Raw genomic sequence first — 26,703 nt, 5'->3', positions numbered from 1 at the left:
AGCTATTGTCTGGTCTAAAGCAACACATACACTCTTTCACCCTCATCATAAAAATGTCCAGAATGAAACTTCTACTTAGTTGGCATTTCCCCATGAAAATCATCAGTTGCAATCTCTCAAAAGTTAGAAAAAATGTCTCATCAAGTAAGAAAAACTAACATGCTGCAACTGGGCTGTGAAAAATCCTGACAAGGCTATTATCCAGCTGAACATCACACTGGTAATCATTAAGCCCCCTCCCATGGGAACCACACAGGTTAAATTATTTCCAAATAAAAGTGTAATGTCTTCAGTGGTAGTTTAATTTTTTTGGTGTAAGATTCTCACTAGAGATTACATGAGCAAAAGCAAGAGAATTAAAAAAATAATGTATCTTGGGTACCATGTCAGGTATAAAAATTAAGTGCAACGCAGAACAAACTCTTGTCTGTTGCACTCAGGCCTCTTCCCCCATGGCACAGACCAAAAATAAAACAAAAACTGTGGAACTTAACACTACAAAATACTCTGTGCAAAATAAGGATACTGTGCTAAATCTTGATGCGTTAGATACCATCCAAAACAGGAAGTAAATAAAATTTTGTGAAGATCTGTACAGCAACTTCCAGGATATAATTAGATAATACTTTTCCAGAGCCATAATAAAGAGGAGAAAATTTTGTTTTCTTTGGTTGGTGTGGTGCCACCTGTTAATTACAAACAGCCAAGGAAGCAGGAGATGCTCTCTGGAGCATATCCAAGGGACACAGATTAGGCTGGTGGCATCATGGATGCACCTTCCAAAGGCAGAGGGGGATTTCAAATGTTCTGGCCACAAGTTTACTAGTCACTCCAGATGGGAGCATGTAGGTATTTCTTGCAAGCTTTCCCTCAAGTTTCTCTCAGAGATTGTTTTCCTCCTCATGAAACAGACAAAACCAACAACAACAACATCCAAACAAAAACTCAAAATTACCCAACCAAAAAAAAAAAAAAAAAAAAAAAGAGTTGACAAAAGGATTTCAGAGCCTTCTAACATATTTTTGCTGTAACTTTACAATCCTGTGGCAGGGACACAGGATATTTCTGCAAGTAATAGAGGAAGTTCTGAAAAAGTGCCAGAGCACAAACTGCTAGAGGCAGCCAAAGTGGTCAGTCTCCCACTGAGCTCAATATTGCAGGGTGAAATCTACTCCCATTACACATTATGGCTATGACCCAGGTAACTTCTAGGTTTAAAAAACAACAGACAAACCCAAACCACCTTATAACTTTTAAAATGAGCTCTGAGACACCTTCACAGATTGCTTTGTAGTAACCTAAAGAGACAGCTGCAAAAACCCTCCTTAGCAAAATTCGGGCTAAAACTTTTGCAATCAATATGATTCTGGTTTGATCTGCTTGAACAAAAGCAGGAAGCCAGAGAACAGCAAACCACACACTCGATAAAACCCATTTGTATGGGCGATGAAGGAATACTCACGCAGCGCGTACAGGGAGAGGACTATTCCAGCCAGGCAAAATCCCTCGAAAAACCTGAGTGTGCTGAACATGGTCACATTCACTGAGAGTGCCACAGTCAGTCCAAATATCAAAATGAATATGACAGAGAAGAGCAGTACAGGCCGTCGACCAACCCTAAAAGTAAGGAAGTGTGGAGAAACAGGGTTAAAAGCCAGGATGGACATCATGCTGGATCATTAAAACTGGCAAAAAGGGGAACAAGTCAGGCAATCCCTTCCAAATATTGCTACCCATTTTTAATGTTTGTTCCATTCTTCTCCTTTTTTCCTTACTAAATCTCAGCTTTGCATTGACAAGTCCATCTCAGAAAGGATTAAGCAGAGACAGCACATTGTATTGGAGCTTGATTTAACCAGCATTTTCAAAACAACAAATATAAATAAGGAAGCATCTAGGAACTACTGTAAGGCCATAAATAAGTCTTTTGGAGATGAAAATCAACTTCTCAGAGTTTTTTGTAGTAGCACAGAAGGATATATGGTATTATATACTACATAGCATAATATATTTTTAGCTGCAGAGGTTTCCTCTTCTCAAGAGACACGTGCTTTTCAGTCTCATCTACAAGAGCAGCCAGCTCAGGAGACTATTTTTCTTGGTCTCATTTGTTGAGGAGAAGCCTAACAAACATGGAATGAACACAAAACGGGGCTCAGGTCACTTCACTGACCCTTACAGAATAGATAATAAAACTCACAGGAAAATTGTGAGCTCCAAGTCCTTCCACTTTGTATCCCCATAGCTGTTGGAGAGACCCACAAAACCAGCCTGACTGGAGGGTAGGGTGAGGAATAAACCACTTCAAAAACCATTACAGGCAGCAGGGGCAGAGGACTTGCAGCTCTCCTTTGCAGCTGCAACCTGCAGTTGCATGTATTGGTACAGTGCTGACGAGGAGGAAGAGTTATGCTAGCACTGAATGTGGGGGCAGCCACTGCAGAGTTTGGCTCTTTCATGTCCAAGGAACATGACATTTTTACCATCTCTTATTCATATGTTTAGTGTTTATAATTCCCTTTTCTCTCCCCTCTTTCTGTGCAAGGAGAATGATATGAAGCACCAGAGCACATGGCTATTTTTAAGAAAGAATTGGATCATTATGTGGAGACTTCCAAAATTTTTCAACTTGTCAACTCCCACAAGTTTTCCAGTGGAACTGAGGATCCCTTTTAGTCAGCTCCATATGCCATTTTCACAAAGAATACATGAACTTGCTTTTCGTAGGCAGCTTTCACAGACCCATTCAAAGCAGACTGTCAGCTGCAAGCCAGCCATCAGGTTGAATGTCAGCACAATAAAGAGCATTTAAATCTCACAACTTAGTCCAGTTTCACATGCTGTAGCATTTCTATTCAATTATTTCAGCAGATTGTCACCAGCAGTTATAAAATACATTATACATATGCATTCGCAATTAGAACTTTGGATTTTGCAGTACTTAAAATAAAATAAGGAGTGAAGGGCTGAAAAAGAGACATCATTATAATTTTTTTTTAATTTTTGGGAACTGGAAGAGTGCACCAGTCATCATTCAGGCTTTTTCAAAGTCACACCTAAGAAAGTGTTGTCATGGCTCCTTGCCTGAAAACAGGTTTATTATTATTTTCATCTATAGTATCACCTGTGAGGCCCTCAAAGATTTAACCTGTTGGCATCAGCCATTCAAAGCTTTTAAAACAGAAGCAACATGCAAGCTGAAGAAAGCAAGATCAAGGCAGGCTGCTCTCCACCAGAGTACAAGCACAGACCACGGAAGATGAGCTGCAGTGGGGCTGAGGGTGGGAACACAATATCACTGGCTCTGTGATGCACAACACACTGGGGACACACTGGACATGGGGAGTGACTGTTGTCTGTGCTTCACGTTTTGTATTTGAGGAACACAGCCCTTGGGCAGGGAGGGGAAATACCTCATGTAAAACCCTGAATACAGAAAAAAAACCCTGTGAACTTTGTGTTATCAGCTATCTGCACAGACTTTTGCAGCCCCATTTTTGTTATGCCAAGCTGTAATTCATACCAATTAGTATTTGTGGAAGTGTTTTGCAGATGAAAGGCATTATGCAAACACTCAGAATTAGGAACTTAATTCTCATCACAAGCCTGACCTGCCATTCCCTGATGTTGATTGAAAAAGACCTCATGCTTAGCATACTTCAGTTCCTTTCTTCCCCTCCTCCCACCCCCTGTACTCAAGGTTACCCATTATTAGGACACAGAATTTCTTCTACCATTATACAAGTGACACAAATGAATGGTTGCTGCTAATGAAAAAAAACCAGAAAATCCAAGAGTGTCCTGAGCCCATAAAAACCCACTGAGGCCAGAAAAGCCCTCTTGTAAGAGGCATTTCCTCACAAGGACAAAACTAGTCATCTTCTTCACCAAGACATGCAGCACACTTCTCAAAAACCCAAGCTTCAGGGCAGCTATCAGCCATATATTTGGTGATCCAGCAGTGTTTTGACAGGATGGTGTCTTAGAGCATAAAAAAGTGCCTTTTATATGCAGACAGAATTACCTGCCTAACAGTACATGGAAATGCTTGTGAGAAATTAAACCATACACAATTTCCCAGGTAAAACAGCCCCAGGATGCTATCTGCTGCTATCCAAACTGTTCCAGAGAGAGATTGCTGCACCACAGAAGTCTCAACCTACACTGCATGCTGCTATCTAGATCAAATGCTAAATGCTGCCTGCACAGGTAAACAACCAGGGATACAAGCAACCCCAGGCTTTTGAAGCATCTGCAGCCCCCACACAGTATGATAAGCAAATACATCAAAAAGATATTCCTGATGTCAGAGTTGCACTGCAGGGGGAGATTGAACCGGCTGAGGACAAGACCTGCTCTTCCCATACTCCCACACATGTACCTTGCCACCCTGAGATAACCAAGCTTTGCTCTCACAGCTGGTCAAATTGCCCTTCCCATGCCATCCTTTGCCATTTTTGCCTTTGGGACTGGAGCTACTCAAAGGCCCCAAAAAGCATCAGAGTAGGTGCAAAGCAGGGTCACTACAGGGCAATGAGAGGTACAGACCTACTCTCTTGGTGCTACATGAACACCATGCCCACCTGCTCCAGGAGGAAACTTTGCACACAAACCTCAATGGGCTCTGTCCAAAGCAGGCAGAATTGCCAGCAGCACTCTCTGCCTGTGGAACAAGTAACTTATTCAGGCATAGCACACAGCTGGCCTTCCCACAGCTGAGCATGTTTGCAGACCTTCCTCCTATAGATTTTCCACACAGAGCTGTCCCAGTGTGCACACCTACTGTATTTTGAACACGGAGCACTTGGTTTACTTAGCAAATTGCCTTAATACACTCTATGCCTTGGCCTCATTCAGCTTTAAAAGCTTCTTTCAAAGACGAAAAGCAAAGCCCCTAATGGCACAAAAATCCCAAAACATCTTCTAATTATCTGAACTGGAGAGTGGTATATAAGTGAAATAAAAACAGATTTTGAATTTTTATAACACTTTTTATGCATTGCTCTGTTTAATTTCCCTGGCTCTTGCTTGGGACTGACATCCTTTTTTTCTTAATTTTCTCTTTCTACCAGGTACTTTCTGTCCAACCCCTTTGTATCCATCTCTTTACACAACCCCATACTTTAGCAGAAATTCAAGCTGTGACTAAATAGCAAAGTAAATTCCATTTAAGTCTTCTTTTACCAGCCCCAAATGCTACTTCTAAATGGCAAAAAACCTATTGAGCCCAGGAGTCCTTCTGTGTCAGGTACATCAGCTGGCAATGTGGACCAAACAGGAGTATGAGGACCAACTTTGGTGGCAGCAAACCATGTCCATTCCAGTCATCCAGAAAGAGTCACTGTTCCCTCCAGTTACCCTTTTTCTCCTTTGCACCACAGCTGGGAACCAAGTCTCTTAAATTCACTAGACACTTCTAGATATTTGAAAATCAGGGTAATTTTATGCTGCATTAGCTCAGCTAAGCAGCTTGCAGAGGGGTCCAACAAGCTCATGAGGCAGCACAAAGTACACACTGGGGACAGAAATGGATGGAAGCACAGGATGCTCCTTTTGGTGGCAGAGAGCTATTAAATCCGCTTACTGCAGTTCTCTCTCCAAGCCAGTGCCTTGGGCAACAAGTTGTTCACTTATTTGTGGCTTATTTGTCAATTACAGCAGCACTTTCCTAACTTGGTAATAAGTCTGCTTTCTCCTCGCTGATTCCATTTTAGGAAAGCCAAGCAAGATCCCTCATTCATTTCCCCTCTATACTTTCTATGGGTTCTTAGAGCCCCGTTTTACTGTGGTATTTTAATCAAATTCAACTGTATTTCATGCATGTTCCCCGCTGCACTGAAAAGTCCTGATTTGTCTCTCGGCCAAAAATTTTCAGTGACTATTCAGGAATTAAGATGCAATTCTGCTAGGAATGCTTGATCCAAATTACTGCAGTGCTGCAGGGGGCTTTTCTCTCCCAAGCGGCTGGCGAGTTGCTGAGGTTTTATGAGATTTCCCTAATAGGCAACTCTTCTTCTTTTCCTGTTTTCATGAATGGCAAAAGAGTTAACTTGGGGCCATTAAAAGCACCAACACAACAAAGTGACTGGGACAGCACTGTAGAGCTATTGCTTCAGATGCTTCAAGTTTCCACTGACATCACTTGAGTCATCCATGTAGTTTTTTCCCTCCATCTTCAGCAGTACAAGACCACCTTTTTAAATTAAAGCTGAATCCTCAGCATCATTGGGGTATCCAATAATGATTTAGCTGCCTCAATTCAAGGAATCATGATTTACTCTTTTTGAGTTTAATACCCCAATACTAGCAGCACATAAGTCAGCGTTAAATCCTTAACACTTCATCACAATGTTTGCCTAACAAGAACTTTAAAAAAAGAACAATTGAAAGGTTTGCAAAAAATGGCCTTCAACTCACCAAAAGGTACTGTGTAAGCACAGGTTGACATTACATTAGTCATGCATTCAGTGAAATCAATGCCACTTCCAATTTCTTTTGGTCCTCTCACTTCATTAAGAAAACAAAAACCAACCCTAAACTAAAGGCTTTTCTCGTATAATTAGAAAATACTTAATTCTAAACTAGCTTTACAGCTGCAATAAATTGTGTCAGCGGGAAACAAATATCAAATAGTTTGTGCTACTTAGCTTGATATAAATTACTCAGGAACAATTAACACACTTTTACACTGTTTGTCCATTATGAGTCTTTCAGAACCTTAAAAAACATTATGCAAAGGTTCCTAATGAATATAAAGTAAAAGGCAATCAAAACAACATTTGATACTGTTATTTATTTATAGTTACATTGCATTAAAAGATTTTTCACTTACCAGTCGGCTATACATCCTGTTATCAAGTGGCCAAAGATTAATCCTACAAGCAGGGAGAACTTAGCAATGTGGACTTTCCAGGCAGAATCACAAACAAGATCCCACTGGAAGAGAAAAAGAGATAGATAAATTAAAATAAATTAATATCTCAGATGTGTTTAAACACACTAATACAGTGTAGAGTTCCTTCCAAAGGTCAGTCCTGGTACAAGTGCAAGGAAATGGCAGAGGAAAGGCAGAGGAAAACTTTCCCCCTCAAGTCTAACCCCAGACCCCAAGAAGCAACACAAGCACTCTTATACCTCAGTGAGTTTTATCAGATCCTTAATTATAAGATGACAATATCTTACAATTAAGGGTCCCCCTCTCCAGGCCACAAGAGATTAGCCAGAGGGGAAAGCTCCATCAGGTGCTGGAAATGGCTGTTCTGGTGCTGGTGGAGTATGTCACCATCCCAGTCCCACACACCTATTACCAGAGCCCACCAGCAGCAAACCCAACAATTTAAGAGCAACTGCTCCAATTAATCTCCTCAGGGCTGCTCGGAAACATGGGGAAAGCAGCTCCTTGGCCACAGACTCCTAATGGCCATTTGCTCCAGGCTCTCACAGTGTCACGGTGCTTTTGCTTTTTCAAGCATCTTGATTTCCCTAGGTGGTGGAAGGGAGATGAAGACTGAATAAAGGCACAGCTTGTCAGGACAAGTCCTGGCATGGAGCCAGGCAGAGCAGCTGGAGGTCCCAGTGCAACTTCTTGGGACAGCAGCCCCACAGTGACTTTTCACAGCTCAGAGACCAGTCAGGATCTGAACCTCCACAATAAAGCTATGCTAATTCTGAAATTAACCCTTCTGTCCAAAGAAAGGGGAAATCGCCATTTCAGGCAACCTGTCACTAGGGCACTGCTTCATTCCCATGAGAAAGATAGGAACAACAAGGTTTCTAGTGAGGCTTCCCTGAACTCCAAGCCGTTTTCCTCTGAGGCAGAGGAAACCAGAAGAACCAGACTGCATTCCTGGCTTTAGCCCAACATCCTCATTGCCCTCAGACATGAAATGTAATCTTTCTTATGTGTAAAGTGTGGATAGTTACTCTTATACCCTTGAATAAATGTAAGAGGATATGTTTGCCCGTGGTTTGTGAAGTGTTCAAATATTGATGGTAATGGCAGCCACACACTTTTCATGACAAATAAGTACAGCTAACTTTGGAGAGTCAGATACTCCAGAACTGAAACTTCGCAGAATAAATGGCTGTTTGTGTGTAATGTAATAGTAGCAGCCCTTCTAACACCAGTAACTGAGGTTTCATAGCCAAAAACAAAAAGTAAAAGTATGCAATTTATTTTTAAAAGTCAGATGCAACTTTAAAAAAAAAAGAAAAAAAAACCACTTTCCTCAAAAGAGTTAGGTGCACTGCCCTTTTAAGCATTTCCATGACGTACAGTCTTTCCACAAACAAGGCAAGACTCAGCCCACTGGTCCAACACCACAGATGTCCTTGCTACAATATACCCCTCACCAAAGCAACTTGGTGGCTAAGAGAAATGTGCAAACACTCAGGCTCAGGCTTTTTGTTTAAGTTAAATGTATTTTGAGTTTCCCACTCATGTAGAAGTTAGGACATAAATGTCTCATCTTCCCCCCTACAGACTGGAGGCACTAAAGAACCATAAGCAAGTAGGATGAGGAAGGATTTTTTCCACCTAACAGCCATGAATAATTTGCAGCAAAGAACTCATCAAGGCACTGTGGATTGCTCTCCAAAAATGTTGACTTTTCAGAAGTAAGTAGAGGAAATGCAATTACTAATACTAGCAATTCTAGAAGCAATCTCCAGCTAGCAAACAAAAATATCTGCCCAGACAAGCTACAAACAAAACAAAATTCAGAAGATACATCTGAGGCAGAGGCAGGCTTTAAAATTCTCCAGATTAATTTTCACAATCCAGAAGATGTATATGTTGCTTAGAACTGAGAATTTTTTTTTTTTCAGGTAAAAAATTAAGTTAATTAAAATATCCATATTTATACAAGAAGAGATTTAAAAATTCAATCATTCATTTTTATATTAATTGATGTCAGAGGAACAGTAGTGTCCTCCAAGTGCAAAAAGAAACAGGAGATATCCTGATGCCTTTCCATTTTCCCAGCTTGCTGATGCTAGCCAGTGCTAGCCAGCCCTCACACAAGCCCCAGGCAGGGCATGTGCAGTACCAGATTCCACGTAGGCAAAGGCTCATGGCTGGAAGAGCCAGAATCTCATGGAGGGCTGTTGTGAAATTTCAGTCCAGGACAACAGATGTCAAACCCCTCTGGCACACTGGCACAGAGAGCAAGAGTCTAAAAGCAGGAGAAAAGTCAGCGTATCAGCTCGTCCTTCAGTGGTGCCCAAAACACACCCACTCCTCTCGATAACTTATCTGCAAGTCATCCTTTGTTTGTTTGTTTTTGAGGCTATTGTCCAACTCCCCAGCTGCTCTGAAAACAAAAACACGTATTTCCTTGCAAACCCTGCATCTGGCCCTTTCCTGCCCTCTGTTAAACCTCACTGCAGGAATCAGAGCTGATCCTCCTCCACACGGGCAGACTCTTGACAGATCAGGCAGCCCCTGACCTTCCCAAAATATCTCCCTCTGCAAAACCCTCCAAATTTGTAAATACACAAATAGTGAAATATATCAACAGTTGCTTTAACACACAATTCTGGAGAATCTGCCGTGACCCCAAGTTACTTGCTCAGTACTAAGAGGTGAATGATATCCTGGTTTCTCCTCTGGCAGCTGTCACAAACCAGAGAGAGGTCACCATGAAGCAGTTACCCAAAATAAATTTGGCAGGACAGTTGTAGGTGCCACCGGGGCATTCAGCTTGCAAAGGGAGATGAGAATAAGGAGAAAGAAGAAAAATGGATGCTGGAGTCAAGAGCAGCCTCAGGTAAAGATGACATTAATAGGACAAAATACATATTTAATAGCGAGTGTATCATCGCCACATATCTTAACACAGCAGCAGAGCAAACCAGCAAAGCTTTGTCATGCTGAAAGCACAGAGATTTTTGCCAGAGACCTGCATTCCCCCTTCCATTCCCCATGGAAAAGCCTCATCCTTGAAGAGCTAGGAAAAAAGCAGGAACCTTTATACAACATCAGTGCTGCCTTTCCCCTTGCATGCACCTGGGCTCAGCAGAGCAGAGCTGACATGTGCCCACATGGCACAGCTGTGCCCACAGCCATGGCAGGTCCTGCTCCAAGCACCAGCAGTTTCATCCTGCAAAGATGACACTCAGATTTTCTCCTTTCTCCTTGGAGTGACGAGTTCCCATGTAGAACAAAACACTGGGTGGGCAGAGGTGACGACAGTTCAAGTGGCACTCCAAGTAAATCTGCACTGGGAGATTGTTTTGGCTGGAGACCGGACAGTAATCCTCTACCACCTCTTGCAAAGGGTAGATTAATCTGTTACAAGCAGGGAAACCATTAAATCCTATAATTGCTCTGGCTGAATCCCCTGGCATCCCACTTGGGAGCTGACAGTGTCAAGGATGAAGAAAGAATGCTTCTAACCTGTCCCTGGGATTTCTCTGTGTGCCCCTGGGTTTTGTAAGTCTTTCTGTCCTCCATCCATCCTCCCAATACAAGAAAGAGATCAGATAAAGTGACTTGCTAAACAAAAAGAACTGTATTGTTATGCCAAAACAAAAATAACTATATTTAAAATATGTTGGTGGAAAAGGAACATTAAAGAGCAAAAACTTCCTTTTCATAGCAGTACAGCAACATAGAGGATTTGCCACATATGCAGATGTGCAACGTATTGCAAGTGTTTTTTTTTCATGTTGTGACAGGACATTTTGGTCAATGCTGAAGGAGTCACACCTTCAGCAGCCTAATGTTTAACTGGTATCAGTGAGTCACTGCCCATGCTGTGACTCACTATAATTCATGGCAAGATGAAGGACTATTTAAAACATGGGATGCTTGGGAAGACACCTGGCAATAGGTAACAATCCCAAATAGTAACATCCTGTAACTTCTTTACAAAGGGTGAAAATCTGGACAGGGCTCAAGCTGTGCACCAGTATTTGCACTGCTGTAAGTGATAAAAGTCAAGTCTGCTGCATGTTTGTAACTACAAACACAAGCTGTCTGAAATAAGGGCTCTTGTCTCGAAAGCCCTTGTGCTCTGCTGGCCATAATGCTGTCTGTGGCACCTAAGCACACTGAACACCCACTGCTAACAGGGAATGCCTGTTGAGGACTTGGCTGATTCTACCTTCACCACCTCATCATGAGATATGCAAGGCAGACCCTTCTGTCCTAAAAAGGAGCAATGAGAAAGCAGGAGATTCTCTTGTACAACATTAACCCCGAGTCTGGCACAAAAATCCCACGAGAGAGTCACTGGACACACACACCCCCTCTTCCAACACTGGTTTCACAGTCTGCTTCCAATGCTCAATGCCCAGCTTGCTGCTGAAAAAAAGCACTCCCTTCCCCAAACAGATTGCAGCTCTGCTGTGACTGCTCTCTGCAGTGGTTTCAGCAAGAACACACCAGAGCTGCTGCCTTGGAAGGCTCCAAGCCTGTCAGCAGCAATGAAGCTGCAGCCTTGGTCCTTCCCCAGCCAGACAGCACCTGGCTGCTGTGTCAGCCTTCACACTCTCCATCCTGATGCCACCTACGCCCTCCCAATCCCTTGAGTGAAGGTCCCACTTGGGGAGCCCTGTCCTCTATGTAACATGTATGTCACAGCAGCATCAAACCCTGCCTAGGGAAAAGCCACCAGCTTGCCTGCTCATCAGGGAAAGATTTTAGGGCAAGTAAATGAAAATAACAATCAAGTCTTCATCACTGAGGTATGCTTTGTTCCTTTATTCCTCTCCTTCCTGTTCCATCTTTTTATAACCAATTTACCCTGCACAGAACTAGAATCCATCTTCTATACAAACACCTTATCCAATGAGTGATGCCTTCATATTATCTTAGAGTTGTTTTTTTTCTAAAATGCTCCAACAACCTGAAGCAAAGTTATTTTTAAAAAGAATAAAATAATAAAAAAATACAGTTCTGTTTCTCATACAATACACATTAAAAAATGCAGAACCGTCTACAGGTACTTATTCCTAGAGGAAAAGCTCCAAGTCAGGAGACCAAGCACTATTAAAAAAAACCCCAAAACAAACAGGAAAGCAAAGCAGTCAGTAGTTCTAATACAATATACCTACCAGTAATTCCTTTCCACAGAACTCAGATTATTGAGTGCTCATAATTACAGCCACAGGACAGCACTGTACCAAGATTTCCCTCTAGACTGCTAAAGGACATAATTTCCCTCCTCCCTTTCTAAGCCCCCTGCAAAAATGACACTCTGTCAACATTTAATCTTAAAGAAAGTGCATGAGACCCAGAAAATGTTGTGATGCTCAACTCCACAGGAAATATGTGTGCAGTAAAACCACACAAGGGAGGTTGCAGAAGAAGCCTCCAGAGGGATGCTCCAACTACAACAGCTAAAGCTGGGGGGGGGTTTTAGTGCCACAGGCATCTCTGCATCTCCTTCTCAGCCACGGCAACATGAGAGCATTAAAACTATTTAACCTTCAAGGTTCAGAGTAAGTGTGCCTCTCCTTTGAGATCACCCCTGGGCAAAGTACTTCTGATCTGTATTTTAAGTGTCAATAAACTGTTCTTGAGAATACATGGCATTTTTGTGACCATCAGTACAATCAGCTGGGTGGAAATATCAAGATCATATTTGAAAATACGAACATTAAGTAAAAAATGACTATAATCCTGGAAGACTTGAGAAGAAGGTATAAAAAAATAATAATTTTATCTTTTTTTTTACCAGCCACATTCAGAACCAAACCTCTCCCAAAGACAACTTTCCTTATGTTTTTGATCCAACACAAGTGGACTGGAAACCAAAAGAGTCATAAAAAACACAACACACAAGAAAAACAGCAAGCCAGTTATTGAGAGGTTTTGTTGTTTGTTTTCTTGGAACAGACTCTCAAATAAGCCTACACCACACCTACACTGGAATGCCTCAACCCAACACACACAGTCAACACCTGACTTTCAAGCTACTTCCTCTGGCTATGATGCTAGACCTCTAAAAGCCAAGTAGATCTAACATTGCTCAGCTTTATCACAAGTGGATGCTTTTGCTGAAATCTTTGACCAGTGCCTAAGCACTTAGAACCTAAACACTTCAAAACAAAATTTTTACTGAGGAAGTACACACTGGTATTTCGAGAAGTTTATTATCATCCAGATTTGCAAGAACTTTTACTCGCTGTTAGTCAGGTGTCAAGAGATATTATATTGCTGGTACCACAGTATGACCTTTAGCTCAACATCTGCCTTCTTCCCACTCCTAACAAGCCTGGGGTCCTTATCCCCATACACTGGAGCTTGCTAACTCAACAGATGCGAGGGCTTGTTTGGTTCTGCTTCTTATCCAATCTGCTTTTCTTACAGTGGAAACAACATTTTCTGTTCTTGTCACTCTCAGAAACCAGTAAACAATTTCTGACCACAGCAGACACCTGGCAAGGAAAACTGCAGACCAGAAAAATGACTTGTGAACAGTGAACACAAGGTCACGCACACAGAAATTGTCAGATTGTTTTAACTACGGACATGACTGACCACCTGGCCAATGCACCATTTAAAAAGTAAAGCAAAGAAATGACTTTTCATACTATGACAGGGACAAAGGTTTTGAGGACATGGGGAAGGAGAGGAGTGGGGAGAAAAAGAGGGGGTGGCACAGGAGCCAGGGAACATGTGCTTAGCTGTCTTCCAAGAAAGATATAATTAGATTGTGCAGCATAATATGAACCTATGAAAACAGCTCCCATCCCCACAAAATAGTACAGGACTACATAACCATGGACTTGACAAATTTCCTTAATAGTTTCTGCAGTTTAATGTATTTTAAGTTGCTGAAATACATCTCCTTCAAAACCACAACTTTCTGATATGCACGTCTTCACTGTGTAATTTCTGCATTAATTTTTTAAGTGCATATTGTTTTTAGTCAGGTATTTCAGTCTTAAAAATAAAGCACAAAGGCTCGGTGCCACACATTACTGTATGAGCACCGATAGCGAACACAGCACTTCCTCCTGGTGTGAAAACTCTGACTCTGTCATCATAATGGGAAACCTAAGGCACAGGTTTCCTCAAGCTGCCTGAAACTGGAGAGGCAGAGACACAGTGCCTCTTATATTAATTACCACGGAGTAAGCAGGCTGTGCCCACTGTGCCCCCCAGGGAGAGGCTGTCCTGCTCACAAGCAGCATGTGTGTGGCTCCATTCCCCCCAGGCAGCTGAAAGGCCTTGCTAAAGCCTTTCAGTTGTGGCTCACCTTTAAGAGACATACCCCCAGCTTGAAGAGAAGGCTCAAGCAACACTGCAGTCACAAAACAAGCTCGGAATTTCAAATATGCAAAAGGACACATTTGCCTCCATTTCAGTGCCAGTAAACTAACTTGGAAAATATTTTAAATTCAGTGTTCTGCACTAAATTGTTCCTTAGTCTATGCCATAAGATCTTCCAAGCTGTCCACTGGGCACATCAAAAGAATCCTAAGATAATGCCCCCTGAGACAATACAGAGCTGAAAAATTTCATCTACCCTTCAACTTCACACTTTAGTCAGGAACAATTAGCTCTTTTATTTCCAACTTTCTTTCATCACAGATCTGGATTTTATTCCCCATTAGGAGAGGGAAGAAGGAAGTTTGCTAGGTAAATAATAATTGCTAATATGCTAACAATTAAAATATGATTTGTTAATCATATGACAATCTTCTGAATACTCAACATGATTAAATCAACTTTAGTAGCATCCACGTACCGCCCACTTCTCCATCACTACTTCTTTTATTTTCAGTAGGAGTTCCCTTTATTCTGAGACATTTAGATCTTTTCCAGCCTTCACCATCCACAGATTAGTCAACTAACTTGTTTCTCAGCTGATGTGATCTGCTTAGTTTTTCCCAGCTCCATAATGTCATCTAACATCAAAGAGTTACAAAACCTTGCTTGCAGCTTTCCTGCACAGTATTCATAATAGTATTTTATTAATTTTCCACAGAGCAGCATCAGGATATTTCAATATCTCTTTTACATCTCTGTCCTGCAACTAAGTAACTTTTCCGCATGTATTCTGACATGATTAGAAGACTTCACCACAAAACTGACTTTAATTTTCAAACTAGTCTTTGCTGCAAGACCTTGTTAGCCTCCCTCTGGCTGCATGAAAAGACCATGAGAAACCACGCCCACCCCCAGGACTGAAACACACACACTGAAAAGTGGCATTTTGAGTACCATTCCTCAGTTCTCAGGTGACAACCACGTGTATTCTGGACGAGGTGCATGCTGCTGGGACTGACTTTGCAACCAAACAAAAAAAGTTAAACCAGCTATCAAATTTGCATTTAGAACTGGTCTAAGCACTGAAAATAGAAGCCACATGTAAAAAAACCCTGCAACATTGTAGTTAAATATTAACATTCACTATCATCTCATTATCAAAAAAAGTTAATGCTTTGTGGACTGGTATTTTTCAGGCTGCCAAAACATGTGTGTACAAAATATGTTGCAGGCTTGACAAGGCTGACACAGCAAAACATAGTAAACTATCTTGTTGGGCTTTATTAAATGCAGGGGGAAAAAACCCAAATTCAAGCATGGCATAAAACTCTGACATGGAGAAGGGTGAAGTGGAAGACAAGAGAAGAAAGTCATTCCTCACGAGAAATACTTGCCACCTTAGATAAAAAGATCAGACACCTTAACTCTGACATGCAATTATTGCTGCCATGACCTTGCCCTCTCATCATTTGCAAACTACGGCTATTGCAACTCAGGCAAGAAGAAAAGGAGAGAGAAAACCCCCCCGGTGTCTGCTATTAATTCAGATCTAAATAAATATTAAGAATAGGAAGAAGGGAGAAAAAATATTCCACTTGGTTTACAAATCAGAAGGTGAAACTGGTCTGTCAAGCTTGTATTGTTCAAGCAGACAACATTTTACACAGTCATGGAAGACATAGCAGGGAAAAGGTCATACAGTTTAATTTACAGTCCCTATCCTTAATAATATTTGTAGGGTGGACATTGCAACACTGTCTGCATGATCACGGACTTTGGCCTGAAGGCCAGGAGGAAAGCAGACAGCTCCAGAGTGCTGCAGACTAGCAGAGAGACAGTACTAGGGCCAAAATGAATTCTTCCACCACACTCTGGAGGCAAAGAACCTTTTTTAGGGAACCAGAGCACCCTGCTCTGAAAACAATGCACAAGGGTAACTATAAATCACTTGTTGCTGGAGAAGGCACACATACCTCTTCCCTGCATCTCACAAGCAGCATTCCTGATTCTCACAGCTTTGCGCCTGGGGAATCTAGATAGGCATCCCAGAAATGAGGATCAGGATACATCCACTTACCTAATCTTTTGTTCTTGTTTTTCAGTGTTAACAACCGGCAATTTGGGCTCTCCCAGATTATAAGAAAAAATAAGAAATGCTAACAAAGCCTTGTACTACCCACTGAAATTTCCTACCCAGCCCATCACGGCCAGAGCACATTTAGCCTCCCCTCATCAGCTCACAGGACAGGCAGGAGGTTCCACCCCAAGCATGTCAGTCACACTGAGCACAGCACTGATCCTTCTTTGTGGGAATAGCTACAAACCTATTGCATGTTCCCAGCAGGTATGACACGGCATGGATCAGCAGGAACAACTCAACACTCACATTAATCCCTGTTGCCTGCCAGTTTTTACAGGCTGGTGTGGGGGCAGGCTTCCCAGCACCAACGCTGGGTGTGGACCAGAGCAACTCCAGTAAGTTGTGCTGAGTAGTTATCAAACACTGAAATGGGGTTTGCCTGGAAACCTGTGCAACACACCCAAGATGACATGGATTGAAAGGGTGTTGAAACCCCTTTCTCCCTCCTTCAGGTTCCTTCTTTCCCCTTTGACTTTCAAAGGGAATTCAGAATGCACATAAAGTCATCTGCTGTCAAAAGTCAGCTGGTAAAGAATATAAAAATAAATTACATTACAAGAGCTAAGTACACATTTGAGTTGAGGTGACCAAAACCTGAGAAAAACTCTTTTGATGGAATTTGGTGCAAGAACTGAACAGCCGGCACTGCCACAAAGCTGCAGCTACAACAGGCTACTCTGATCTTCTACACATTGTCTGCAGCAAGCCCCAGTCCTTTGTTCTGTAGCAAGATCTCAGCCTAATTAATTCCACAGTTACTTGCGGGTAAGCCAGCGCCAGCCTGGCTGCGCTGAAGAGCGGGAAGAGGAAGGAATATGAAAGGCAGGGAGTGAGAGTGGCTGTGCTGAGCAGGGATGACAGGTAGGGAGGAACAAATAGACTGACAGAAAAAACAAAAGATACACAAAGAGGTATCCAAAAAAGCACTGTATCTCTTTCAGCATTTTCTAAATCTAGCAGCTGTTTAGAACTGATTTGTTAAGATTTAAGACTTTTCACCATTAATATGGCCAAAGACTTGAAGTTCAAGAAAATCGTAAATCTTGTGCTATTCCAGATGTTCTTTCATTAAGAAATGAACTCCTGAAGTCTGGCTGTCCTGTAAGCCTCATCTCAACATTACCATCAGAACTGGCTCCAAATTGCATCCTTTCCTGAGTGCCAGTTCTTTTCTTTGACAAATGCCTTAAAAAAACCACGAGGTCACCTTTTATTACTGCAGTCTTGTAGCCAGGGTAAGAAGAGCTAAAACTGTTAGCGCGCTTCAGAAATTTGGGGTTAGACTGCCTGCACAGCTGGTAAACATTCACCACAGCCAGCAATTTCTGTCACAACATGGGCAGGGTCGGTATATTTAAATTACGTGACAGAGATACAGGATGTATTAGGGAGTGGAAACAAAAACAAACAGAACCCCAAGCATTTCAAACATCACGTCCATCCAGGAGGTTAAAAAAAAAAAAAGGCAGTTGTTTGACATATACACAAAAAATTACTGATATGAAAGGTTCAATAGCAAGCCTTGGAAAGCTAAGAATATCTTAAAGAGATTTCAATACGGAATTACCTTCCTGAAAGATCATTGTTAGTTCAAGCAATGCTACAAACTATTTATGGTAAGCTGAAATCAGATTCCTGTAACTGAGATGCTTTATCTTAAGGGTGATAATAAACATGAACTGCATGTACATTTCCTGTAGTGAAAAAGAATCCATGCCAGACAAAAACTCAAAACTACTTGAGTTTCGATGTCAGTAAAACCAGCATCTAGGCACACTAAACAAGAAGCCTGGTGACATCACACTTGGTAATTTCAAACATCAGATTATTCACTGTTTGCAGGCAAAGGACAGTTCTTCACATGGGAAGTTGCAGGTGCTGTTCCCAAAGAACCATCCCCTCCTTGATACCCCTCACCCAGAAACTCGCCCTGTTCTTTCAGGGTGTTGCTCACTTGTGCCCTGATAATCAGGAGACTCCCGTCACCACACTCGCTGTGTGCAAACTCAGGGCAGCTGCAGCAGGACAAGCCAACAGCTCCCTTTTGCCTCCTCTTTAACACAAAGAATTTTCAAGTCTGTGAAGGCTCAGAGCAGTAACTACTGACTCTTTATCAGCTAACTTGCAGAGGGAAAAAGGAAAAAAAATAGTTTGGGATGCCTCACATAGCTGAGGAAGCCATGAAATAAAATAATAGTAGATGTTTCCTCTGGTCTGGCAGTATTTCTGGATACCTCTGACCACAGGGACTTGTTGAGCCCTTCAGTACCCATTAGAAGCTGAGAGTCATTCCAAACCTTGGCTGAAAGAAATTTAGGACAGACTTTCTGCCCTCTGCAAGTTAGGCCTTGCAGGTCCCTACACCCCCTTCAATCTGTTCAGTGGAAACAAAGTGATGCAGTAGCTTCAATATTGCCACTTCTGACCCAACTACCGCAGTGGGTACAATAACTCAAGGTTTTCATTGATTTGGGACTAGGTAGAAGCCAGTCAGCCAGGAACTAATACTGACAAGACAAATCCTGTCAGTTGCAGGGAAAAAAAAGAAGCATCAGCATTTCTAAAGTCTCTTTGCAGAGGCCAGCCAACTAGAGAATATGCAAAAACAAATGAGATTACAGGCACAAATGGGAGGAGATAAGGGTGGTACAGTTCTTATTTTGGGAAGGACCTTGTCAGAGGGATCCCTTCAAAGGAATTAATAACTATACTCTGAAATTCCATTTAAAATGTACACCTATCCTCTATCCCAAGAAATATTATTCTGCAAACTGTGCCAAATTCATAATCACTATTATCACAAAGAAATTTGTTTATCATTTCTGGCTAATTACAGATACCAGCAATAATCCCACAAGGCAACACCACAGACTAAAGTATATGTTACTGCACAGAACAATTTAACTTCAATTAACCCAGCAAAACACCCAGGAAAATAAGAAAAAATTTCTTTTGAGAGGAAATTTTCTACCAGGCTAACAAGCTGAATCAGATGAAGGTGTGCCCTGAAAAGTGCCAGAACTGCAATAAAAGCAAGGAGAAGGAAGATCAGGTAAGCACAGATATCTCCCCTTGCAGGAGCAAAGACCACCAGTCATAGACCAAACCAACCCAAGTTCAGGCATCCTTGCCCCTGGACCATTTGCCTCTTCTGACTTGAGCTCCACTTTTTTTGGCAGGGACAATTTGCTAGAGGCTCAGCCAAATTGGCATGAGAATGTTTGAACCAGTGGCAAACAGGTAAAGCGATTGCCATATCACTTTGGAAAGAAGATGACTCAACCCAAATCAAGTGGGAAGTTGAGAGCCAAGCAAACAGCATTGCAGGAAAACAAGGCATCTGGAGCATAAAAGCAGTCACAACAGGAATTCCCTTGTGACTACACATGAAATATTATTACATAATTGCTCCAAGTGATTAAAATGCAGCCTTCAACTAACCACCTCCCTCTTACGCCAACCCCAAGAGGTGGAGTGATCTGGAACATTGCAAGTGCACACAGAGGGATGCTGTGCCATCAACCTCTGCAATTTAATCAAGCCCAGTCCTTGCCCATCACCAGCTTTTGGTCTCCATTATACAAATCAGCATGCAGAACAGCAAACAACCCCACCACTTAATGCAATCAAACACAGAAGATGGGTCATCCTAGTAACGGAGTGAAAAAACCAACAACCATCAATCTTGTAACCAAGTGCTTCCATGAAAATGTTGTCCCAAGATAACAGCTGGCTTTGCAGATGGTCAGAAGATGCAGGCATTAAGGAAGTCAGTGAGAGAGTTAGAAAAGTCCCTGCTGAACACCCACTCCAGCTTCCCCCTAAGCTACACGGCTACACGTGTTTAGTTGCCACAATGTTGCTCGTTGTACTAATACTAATAATTTACCTGAAGCACCACTTTGCAAACGCCTAAAAGGAGATCTCAGGCTTCTCCAAAGGAAAAGAAAATAAAAAGAGTGTTTCTCAGCACCCTTCCTTTGGACACAGGTGAGATGATATGTGGACCATTAAATAGACTTTTTTCTAGCCTTTTGACTAAGGGCTGGTTTAGGATGTAACGCTCAAGAAATACACGTGCACTATGTTTATAACAGTATGGTGATATTAATGTTGTGATAAAGAATAGATGAAAATCTCCAAAGAATCATTTAGCAGTGAAAAAGCCTTGCAAGTGAATTGTGCTAAGGGAAGATATTTATGTACAATCCAAGCTAAAGACCAAGATTTACGTGCCAAGTCAGGACATTAGCTCAAAAGGGTGATTTAGTGGCCACTGGAATCCCTGTGGTTAAATTATGCATCTGACCTCTTCACTACATGTATTTCAGCAGTGTTAAATAATAAGCACTATGTCCTTTATTACCATTTCCAGTTCTAATGACTGGCAGCACTATAAAAAGCACCGTTCCCAGTGACTCAGTCAAGCAGGTCAGGATAATGACAGGGTCTGACACAGCAATGCCAGTCTACAAGAAAGGTGCAAGGCCACTGCTGGCTGCAGCAAACACGCAGAGAAGTGGGGCTAAACAAAGCACCAAGCAGGCTGGAAATAGCAAGACCTCCACTCCAATCCCAAGCATGACATAGTCTGGGGGAAAATAGGCACCAGGGAAGGGACAGCTGAGAAAGCCTGGACAGGGATACAGCATCTGATGAAGGGCATACCATTAGAAGAGAGGCTATGGAGACAGTGGAACTTATCACAGTTTAAGGAGAGCTAACCTACCCCTGAGGAATGGGGGAACAGTGATGTCTCATATGTAGGCAAAATGGTTATGTGCTAAATAACCAGAATGGTTTCATTGTTTCTGGATACAAAGCAGTGATGGAGCATCCAGCAGCTGTTAGCTCAGACCACTGAAGGTAAGTACAAGAGGATTTACTTGCCAAACAAAAGTACATTTTTTATTAATATACTTTTGGCTCTCTTTATGATATTTCAATATAACCCCTGGCTACTACACAGATGAGCATATATTAGACTAAGATTTAATAAAACTCTATTTAGAAAGATGAGAACATTGCATAATACATTACAGAAACAAATGTATTTTTGAGGAGAGTTAAGGGTGATCTGAACATCCAGTCTCTTGAATTCATCCAGAGCAGCTCTTTCTCACAAAGGACAGTGAGATGCATGTAAGAGGAGCCAGCAGTTACAAGAATTGCTCCCACAGTATCAGAGCTCCCGGGGATTGATAAGAAATGAAGTCCACATCAAGGTATGATGATGTTCTATCTGGGTTTTTCCTCTCTTTCTTCATTAGAATAAAAAAAGGCAGCACTCCCACCCAGAAAACCTCCAAAACAAAAACAAAGCACAAACTAAAGAGGAATCCTGACCCCAAGAAAACAATCTAATTATAATTACATGGGATTACAAATCAAAGCAAAAAAGCTGCCAGGCTTTTGGAAGTGAGCATACAAAAAAAAAAAAAAAAAAAATAAAAACTCCACACTGGAAAAACCCATAGTCTCAAAAGATGATTATTATTCTTTCTAATAGAAAACAAGACAGCAGGGGCCACAGATGTTTGTTTATCCCTTAAAATTGATCTGCCCTTTACAGCAAGTTCTTCCAAAGAACACTTTTTTTATTATCTCTAAAGAAGCATGCAAGACAGCAAACTAACTCTCCCTTGACCTTTTGTGGCCAACTTGACGATGACCTTCAAAAGATTCAAACATTTCCAAATTTTTTTTTAAGTTTAGACTAAAAAAAATATTTCAAGATAATTTTTTCATGCTTAAACTTCAGTGTTAAACCCGCAAACATACGAATAGCTCAGTCTCTGTATATAAACAGAAGAAAATCTGACCTTCTTAAATATCTAATTTTCTTATGTATTTCTATATCACAAACCAATCAGATCCAACATGTGCCTATGTTTCTCTCATGAAAGGAATGTAGCTGGGTTACCTTCCTTTTTAATCCGTTCTGGGTTCAAATTATTGAGAGATTTGCTTTTTCCCTGTCGCACACTCTTTCAAGAGACACAAAGAGAAACCAAAATGATTTCCAATGATTCAATATAAGTGCGTGCTAGCTGACCAAAGCACAATTATGTTGCTCATCTGATTGTTGCCTCGTTTCTTTATCCCAACTAGATAAACACAGTTAAGCCAAAACACTGCTCCCAGGCAGGAAGTAATTTTTGCTGATCTTAGGAGGGGGTCTTGAGATTAAGGGAACTACTTCCCTGGTGTAACCATTTCATTTTACATTTCCAGGAGCTCCAGCTGCCTGTTAGTATCAATAAGGCCCATCTGCAGACAGCAGGGCTTTTGCAGGGCCAATACTATAAACAAGCAAATGCTTTCAGGTGAAAAGGGAAGGCGATTTTTTGATATGCACTACTCAGCAAATATGAAGCAAGAGCAGAAAGCGGCATAGTCTCTTCACTAGAAATTTTCCACTTTAGTCATTACAAGGGGAAATACAAAAACACAGCAGCATGCACTTTCTGCTTCTGGAGTAAAACAACTTGTGTGAGATATTTCCTTAATTCCTCTGCCAAGACAGTTTTCAAGAGAATAAGTACACAACCAGAAGAATTCAAGAGAACTTTTGGCTTATTTTACTCACAACAGTCACCATTTCTTCAGCTTCCCCAAAAATCAACCTGCTTTTTGACATGTAGGGCTGCTCTAGTATACTTGCACAAAGATCAGCCGGAGCCCTCTATGCAACCCTTCCCCCTTAGCAGCTGGGGCACATGCCTACAGCATCTCTCCCACAGACACCCAGAGACGGCAGGACAGTACCAGGAACTCAAAGAGACACACAGGATCTCGTTTCAGGACATAACTTTGCAGCTCAGTGCCGCAACCAGTGTGCTGGTACAAATCCACAGGCTGGACACCCCGGTGTGACACCGCGGGAGGGAAGGGGCCGCGCGGATGTGGGACTGGGTTTCTCCGGCTGGGACGCTAACCCACGGGGACCTGACTGACCCGGCTGCAGCACGCAAGGACAGATCCGTACCGTGTCCAGCTGCTCCCCTTGCCTTGGAAAGACCGGGTGCCGAGAGGGTCGGCGAGGGTTGGGCAGGGAGGGGGCCGAGGGAAGTCGCCTTTCTCACCTTGCTCACGACGTTTTGGACGAGGCCGGCTCTGATGCGGTAGTGCCACTCGCGGCAGCCGCACTCGCTGGCGTTGCCCCCCGCGGGGGTGGGCAGCCCGGGCGGGGGGAAGATGCTCCCGTTGCCGCTGTGGTTGGCGTGGATCGGCGCCAGGGTCCCGCTCCAGTTGCCCTGCCCGTCCGCCTCCCGGCACCAGAAGTCGGGCTGGTCCAGCAGGAAGGAGTCCGAGAACTTGCTGAAGCCGATGACGAGCGCCGGGACCCAGGTGAGCAGCACCAGGGTCCGCTGGTACCGGCCGCCCAGCCCCCCAAGGAAGGGTAGCACCGAGCCGTCGTAGTCGAGGAGCAGCGGGCTGCAGGCGGCGGCGGGCGGCGGCACCGGCAGCGCCTGGATCTCGGCCCCGGCGGCGTTGGCGGGGGGAGGCCCCGGGGGGGCGGCGGCGCCCCCCCCCACGGCCCCCGGCACCGAGCCGTTCTCCTCGGGCAGCGGCCGGCCCCCGCCGCCCGCCTCACGGCGCCGGTCTATCGCCATCCAGCCGCCCGCGGAGGCTCACATAGGGGGGGCCGGGGCAGTCCCGGCTCCCTCGCGAGTCCTTCCCTCCCTCCGCTCCGCGCACACACACACACACACCTTGCAACGTAGGATATTGCACACACGCTCCCAGCCGGACCCGGCAGGAGACGGGTGGGGGAGGGAGGAGGGGAGGAAGGACAGGGGCGAAGAAAAGGGGAGGCACCGAGGGAGCCCCTCGCTCTCTCCGTTCCTCACCCGCAGCCTGCGGCCACGAACCGCTGCAGCTGCCGGCGGTGCCCCCCCGCTCCTCGCCTGTGCGTCAAGCTGCACTCATCCCAGCTCTCCCTTCCCCCTTCCGAGAGGCACCGCCGAAAAGCAAAGGAAGGATCCAGCCGGATCCGAGCATGCGATGGGCCAAAGGAAAGGAAGGAAGAAGGAGGGGAGGTTGGAAGAGAAAAGAGAAAAAAAGAAAAAAAACAGCCACCCTGAGAACCAAACCCTGCAACAACAAACCGAGCAAAACCGGTGCAGCAAGGCACCGAACACGCCTCCTCTCCCGGTTTTGGTGAGGAGGGGGAGGAGGGACAAGAGGGAAGGCGAAGGAAGGAGGAGAAGAAAATAACAGCTCCCGACACGGCTTCCCCGCTTCCCGCACGGCTAAGGGCTCCCCCCCGGCCGCGGCAGCAGCGGCGGCGGCAGCCCCCAGCACCTCCCCGCCGACCCTTGGCAGCGCCGCGTCCCGTACATCTGGCTCTGCAGCACGGGGCCCCGCCGGCCCCTCCGCGGCCCGGGCTGCGGACGCGGTCACCGCCGCCGCCGTGCGCCTCCCGCGGCAGCCCGCTCTCCGCGCCGTGCCGCCGGCCGCACCTCCAGAGGCGGGCGGACAAACCCACCCGGCTCCTCGCCCTCCGCCTCCCGGCAGCCCCCACCTGCCGGCCCGGCCCGGCCCGGCGCCGCCGCCCCCCGCTCCGCCCCCGCGGTGCCGGGCGGCCGCACCTGCTCCCGCCGCGCCGCCGGCCCGGCCCGGCCCCCGCCAGGGACCCGCTGCCGCCGGAGGCGGGACGGGCCGCGGGGCGGGGAGGGCGCGGGGCGGCTCGGCGGGGGCTCCGCGCCGCCCCGCGGCCGCGCCGCGCTCGGCGGGCCGGGGCAGGTAGGGCCGCGGGGCCGGCAGGGCCAGGGCTGGGCAAGAGGAGGAGGCGCTCCGGCTCCGCAGCGCGCTAGCTCCGTATCAATTATTCACTCGGTATGTGTGCCTTTAATAACGCAGCGCGGCTGCGGCGGGCTGGGCGGGAGCGCACCGCATCGCCGAGCCGCAGGAGCACCCTGCGTGGCTGAAGAAAGAGACTCCGAGGGAAGAAGCGAAAGGTGAAGGGGGCATTGCTGAGACCCAGAGGGCGGCGAGGAGACGTGCCTGCATCGCTTCAGTCAGCCTGTCGCATCAGTACACAGTTTGAAGAAAATTATATCCTGTTAGCACCTGACGTTAATTGTAAAACAGGCATTTCAAATTTGTGGAGGTTATTTTTATGTTAAGCTAAATTTACTTCAGCGTGTAAGTGCCTCAGACTATTTTCATCGTAGAGCTCAGCCCGTGCATTACTGAACTGTGCGGTTATTTTTTTCTTTGTAAAACGGGAAGGAGAGAAAACAGATCAATATACACTTGTACACGTGAGCACAGCTAGTGAGCAGAAAATAAAAAAACAGAAAATGCTTGTGTGCATTAGAAGAGGATGGGTGTCATTGCCAAATATAAATGGAAGAGCAAGTTGTTGATGGAATTTCATGTACTTGATCTTGTCTCTGCTAGCGAATTATTGTACACCATTATTGCCTTAGATCTTCCTCCCTTTAGCTCTTTGTCTTACAGAGGACACCAGAAAGGTTTCACATCTACACCACTTCAGTGTGTCTCTGTGTCCCTTTGGTGGGGCTTCCCTGGATTCTGCTCTGAGGAACAGTCAGTACTTCAGAGGCCCTACAGCCTCTCGAGGTGACACTTTATCCTCCTCTCTAAATATTCCTTGCTGAAATGTGAATGTGGTGGTCCCTGCCAAGGGAAGTCTCCTCTTTCTGTGTTGCAGTGTCCTTTTACATCTGATGGCTGCTATCATTTCCCTGTGCCATGTTTTCTTTAAGATGACCAGCTGCAATTTGTCCAGCTGCTTCTGCTGCAGTCTCTTTGGCCACTGACTGCTCTCTCCTCAGCTGGTGTCTGCAGCCCGTGTTGAGCAGTGCCCCAGCCTCTGTGTGTGCAGGGGGTAGCCCTGCCTGCAAAAACAATTCCTCTCATTGCTTTTCAGTCATTCTTTGCTTTCCAAGCAACTTCTTAGGGTTATTTTGAATTCTTATGTCATCGTCTAATGTGTTTACAGTTGCTCCCCAGTTAATGCTATCTCAGAAGGCTGCTAACAAAACACCCCCTTTGGAACTGCATTTATAATCCACCCTCTTGCTTGTAAAACACTGACAATTGCTGTTTCCAAATTTCTGTACTGCCTGCCCAAATTTTTCAAATTATGTGAACTCCCTTCCTCCCAAGCACGTGCGTAGAGCCTAACCAAGGCACAGATGAGTGGAGTCCACTCTGCCCTCTTCCATAACCTGCTCTGCTTCTCATTGCCATGGGAAATTTGCCCAGATTGTCCCAGTTTCTAGCTGACAAATTCATATTAATAATTGCTTACCCTATTGTTTCCTTCTACCTGTCTACAAATCATGTGTCTGTTTGTACTAGATGTTTT

General features: G+C 44.3%; 1 protein-coding gene across 3 annotated transcripts in view; it reads right to left on the bottom strand.

Annotated features, from left to right (window-relative positions):
* The window catches only part of SLC22A23 (solute carrier family 22 member 23), a 109,298-nt gene extending 84,430 nt beyond the window's left edge, over positions 1 to 24,868 (bottom strand). The window contains exons 1-3 of one of the 3 annotated variants that reach the window (XM_064425949.1): positions 23,447 to 24,868; positions 6,833 to 6,936; positions 1,463 to 1,617 (exon numbers count right to left, since the gene is read on the bottom strand). In XM_064425949.1, coding sequence (XP_064282019.1) covers positions 1,463 to 1,617; positions 6,833 to 6,936; positions 23,447 to 23,977 — 790 coding nt within the window. In that variant the 5' untranslated portion in view covers positions 23,978 to 24,868. The remainder of the gene's footprint in view (positions 1 to 1,462; positions 1,618 to 6,832; positions 6,937 to 23,446) is intronic. The other 2 variants (XM_064425932.1, XM_064425940.1) reach the window with 2 other exon arrangements.
* Positions 24,869 to 26,703: the final 1,835 nt, after the last annotated feature.

The sequence above is a fragment of the Passer domesticus genome, chromosome 1 (assembly GCF_036417665.1).
Source record: "Passer domesticus isolate bPasDom1 chromosome 1, bPasDom1.hap1, whole genome shotgun sequence".
NCBI classification, from domain to species: Eukaryota; Metazoa; Chordata; class Aves; order Passeriformes; family Passeridae; genus Passer; species Passer domesticus.
This window is presented reverse-complemented; position numbering and strand designations above follow the sequence as displayed.